Source organism: Apium graveolens, chromosome 5 (assembly GCF_009905375.1).
Source record: "Apium graveolens cultivar Ventura chromosome 5, ASM990537v1, whole genome shotgun sequence".
NCBI classification, from domain to species: Eukaryota; Viridiplantae; Streptophyta; class Magnoliopsida; order Apiales; family Apiaceae; genus Apium; species Apium graveolens.
Window position 1 is genome coordinate 307,251,140 of NC_133651.1, and position 4,221 is coordinate 307,255,360.

At 43.4% G+C, this 4,221-nt stretch overlaps 1 protein-coding gene across 1 annotated transcript; it reads right to left on the reverse strand.

Annotated features, from left to right (window-relative positions):
* Positions 1–640: 640 nt before the first annotated feature.
* Positions 641–1,488, reverse strand: LOC141661181 (uncharacterized). Its single transcript, XM_074468165.1, has 2 exons — positions 1,256–1,488; positions 641–989 (listed from the first exon to the last, which is right to left on the reverse strand). Exons 1-2 carry the CDS (start codon positions 1,486–1,488, stop codon positions 641–643), a joined length of 582 nt encoding a protein of 193 aa, XP_074324266.1.
* Positions 1,489–4,221: the final 2,733 nt, after the last annotated feature.

Consider the following 4,221-nt stretch of genomic DNA (forward strand, 5'->3'; position numbering starts at 1 on the left):
TACAGTGATTGATATCAGTCTGGACGCGTCCTGAGCCAGGGCGTGTCATCCTTTTATCTGAAAAGTAAATTACATCACCCATGCTTATGGTATCATTTTACATTGAGAATTAGATAGTGGACGCGTCCTCACTTTTGGACATGCCTTGTTTTTTGGACTACTTTTCCAGGGGCATGAGATTACTTTAGAAATTACTTTAACTTCACTTTTTTAATCCCATTTCATGAAATGTTAAAAGTGGGGCATTGCTCTAGGAGGGTGCGTCTTACTAACAGGAGCATCAACCTCATTTTCTCTGTCTGGTAATATATTTTTATGGAAATTATACTATTGAGGACGCGTCTTGATCTCAGGACACGTCATATCGTACTCATTTTTCAAATGACAAAAAGTTTTGAATGTTCAAAGTTTTTATTGAATAATGCGCTCCAGTGTCAAAAGTGCATCGGTCCAGTGGCTATTATGCTCTGTGGGGAATTTATTCAAAAATATGATCCTTCAACTAGTTCTAAGGTAGATAGTGCATGCACTACCCCCTAAGCTAGGAGGAATTTTATTGCTTCTAGTCTATGATTCGGGGACAGCCCTGAGTATATAACTGAAAATATAAACATAATATGTAAGGGGCCAAAGCCGCACCTTACTGATAATACTTTCGGAGATGCTCCGCATTCCATGCTCGCGGAACCAACTTCCCTTCCAAGTCTTCAAGGTGATAAGTCCCCTTCCATAAGATTGCTTTTATCCTGTATGGTCCTTCCCAATTAGCCCCAAATACTCCATGCTGGGGATTCTTTGTGTTTGGCATCACCTTCCTGAGCACCATATCCCCTACCTTTAGCAGTTGTCCCTTTATCTTCTTGTTGTAGTACCTTGCAGCACGCTGTTGGTATGCCGCGAGCCTTAACTGGGAATTCTCCCTCGTTTCTTCCAAAAGGTCCAAGTGAAGCCTCTGGTTAACTTCTGCATCTTCCTCCGTGTAACGATCTCTATGAAGCGATCATGAAACAACTTCCACGGGAACCATAGCTTCAGACCCGTAAGTGAGCATAAACGGAGATTCTCCCGTAGTAGATCTGGGAGTAGTGTTGTAGGACCACAACACTTTTGGGAGTTCTTCGGGCCAATTCCCTTTGTGTTCCTCTAGTTTGGTCTTGAGGGTATGCTTTATTATTTTATTATAGCCTCTGTTTGTCCTTTACTCTGCGGATGATAGACTGTCGTGAATTCCTTCTTAATCTTCAAATCCTCACACAGTTGTCGTAATTCCTTGCTATCAAACTGGTTCCCGTTATCATAGAAAAGTTTATAAGGTATCCCAAACCTACACACAATGGAGTTGAAGACAAAGTCTTTGATTATCTTCGCGGTGATAGTCACCAGTGGCATAGCTTCTGCCCACTTATTAAAGTAATCAACTGCAACCACCGCATACTTGACATCTCCTTTAGCCTTGGGTAACTCCCCAATAAGATCAATCCCACACATGGCAAATGGTCATGGACTCAGCATAGGTGTTAACAGCGTCGCTGGCATAGATGAGTAATTTGCAAAGCGTTGGCAGTGATCACATGCTCTAACAAAATTCGTAGCATCCTCCTTCATCGTAGGCCAATAATAACCTTGGCGTAGAACCTTCATCGCCAACGAGCTACCCCCCGAGTGATTACAACAAATTCCTTCATGTACTTCCCTCAAAATATAATTTCCTTATTCTTCATCAACACATCTAAGCAGCGGCTGATTGAAGCCTCTCTTATATAAAACTTCATCATACACCACATACCTCGCTGCTTGGTAGCGGAGTCATCGGGTCTTAAACTTATCCTCAAGGACTGTTCCTTTGTGAATGTAGGCAATGATGGGCGTCATCCAAGTTTTCTTGGGAGCCTCATCTACTTGCATCACTTCGACCTCCGGGATGCTAGGAATCTCTTGGATTTTTAAGGGTATAGATCCCAACAACACGGCCTCCTGCTGGGACCCCATTTTTGCCAAAGCATCCGCATTACTGTTCTTTTCTCGCAGTACACATTCCAATCTAACCTCTTTGAACTTTAGAATTATCCGCTGCGTGCACCTCAAGTATAGTTCCGTTCGCGGTCCTCGAGCTTGAAACCCCCCATTTACTTGGTTCACCACCAACTCGGAATTGCTCTTTGCAATTAGATTCCGCACTCCCATTTCCAAAGCGATATTTAGGACATTAATCAGTGCTTCATATTCCGCATCATTATTCGTTGCATAGAATTTAAAGTGAATTGCGCTCATCAGATGATGGCCCTCCGGAGATATAAGCACTATGTCCGCGCCTGCTCCTCCATTGTTAACTGCTCCATCCATATGTAAAATCCACCAGGGATATGGAAATTCTTCTAAAACTTCTTCAGGATGAGACGGGTGTAACACCGCCAGAGCCTTATCATCAGCTTCAGAATAAATTCTAACAAGAAATCAGCTAGGGCCTGCCCTTTGATTGCTATGCGAGGCATGTATTCCAAGTCAAACTGTCCCAACTCCACAACCAATTTCAACATCCTTCCCGATGATTCTGGTTTGTGAAGGACTTGTCGCAGAGGATATGTTGTACGGACTTCAATTCTATGTGCTTGGAAATATGGGCACAACTTCCTTGATGGGAGAATTAAGGCATAAACCAACTTTTCCATTCTGATATAGCGAGTCTCTGCATCATGCAGCCGCTTACTTACATAATACCCTGGAGACTGCTGTGCATCCTCTTCTCTCACCAATACTGCACTGATTGAATACTCCGAAACTGCAAGGTATAAGATTAAAGACTCTCCACCCAATGGTTTTGACAATATGGGAGGATTCCCCAGTTGCTCTTTAATCCTCCTGAAAGCTTCCTCGCATTCTGGTGTCCACACAAAGTCTTTCCCTGCCACCTTAATCGCCTTAAAGAATTCCTTACATCTGTCAGATGATTTGGAGACAAATCGATTCAACGCAGTGATTCTTTCGGTTAAGCTTTGCACCTGCTTTACACTCATGGGAGACTTCATGTCTAGCAGTGCCTTGATCTTCGCAGGGTTAGCTTTAATTCCCCTATGATTGACAATGAATCCAAGAAACTTGCCTGACTCAACACTGAATACGCACTTCTGTGGGTTCAACTTCATGCGAAACCTCCTTAGAATGTTAAACATTTCCATCAGGTGCTTGATATGATCATCTGGCTCCTTCGATTTAACCAACATGTCATCTACATACACCTCCATGGTCTTTCCAATCTGATTTTTAAACATCATATTTACCAACCGTTGGTAAGTCGCGCCTGCGTTGATCAATCCAAATGGCATTCCTATATAACAATATAACCCTCTATCGGTCATGAATGATGTATGTTCCTGATCGGGGCCGTACATTGGAATTTGATTGTAACCGGAGTATGCATCCATGAAGCTCAACAAGGAATATCCTGCCGTCGCATCGACCAACTGATCAATTTGTGGGAGTGGAAAACTATCCTTCGGGCGGGCTTTATTAAGATTTGTGAAATCTATACACGTCCTCCACTTCCCATTTGGTTTTTTCATAAGCACCGGATTTGCGAGCCACTCGGGGTAGAAAGATTCCTTAATTAACCCAACTTCCAACAGTCGATCTACCTCCTCCTTTAATGTTATCGCTCTTTCTCCGCTCACCGGGCGACACTTTTGTCGTACGCCCGTGCAGTTAGGGAAGATGTTCAATCGATAACATATTATTCCCGGGTCGATCCCAACCATGTCTGAATGACTCCATGCAAAGACGTCGAGATTTTTAATCAAAAAACGGGTGAGCCTTTCACTCATCTCATAACTTAACTGAGATCCTACTTTCAAAATCTTGCTTGGGTCATCTTTATTGATTGGAATAGATATTGTGTCCTCAGCTGGCCCCGTTTTCTCGGCAGGCATAGGGATCCTAGGATCCATATTGAAATCAAAGTCCCGGGGTCTTCCACTTCCATTCTTGCACTTGAGGGCGCATCCTTACAGCTAGGAGCATCCACCTCAGGATAAGGCATAGTTTCATGCATTGCAGGTGTGGAGGATGCGTCCTCAGTTAGAGGAGAATTATTCTTTACAAACATGGAGGGTGCGTCCTTCTTTTGAGGAGCCTCAACCTCACGTTCATTTTCACTCTCTAAGGGCGCGTCCTGTCTTTGAGGATCATCTACCTTGGGGTTACTTTCCAGGCTTTGTAAATCTCACT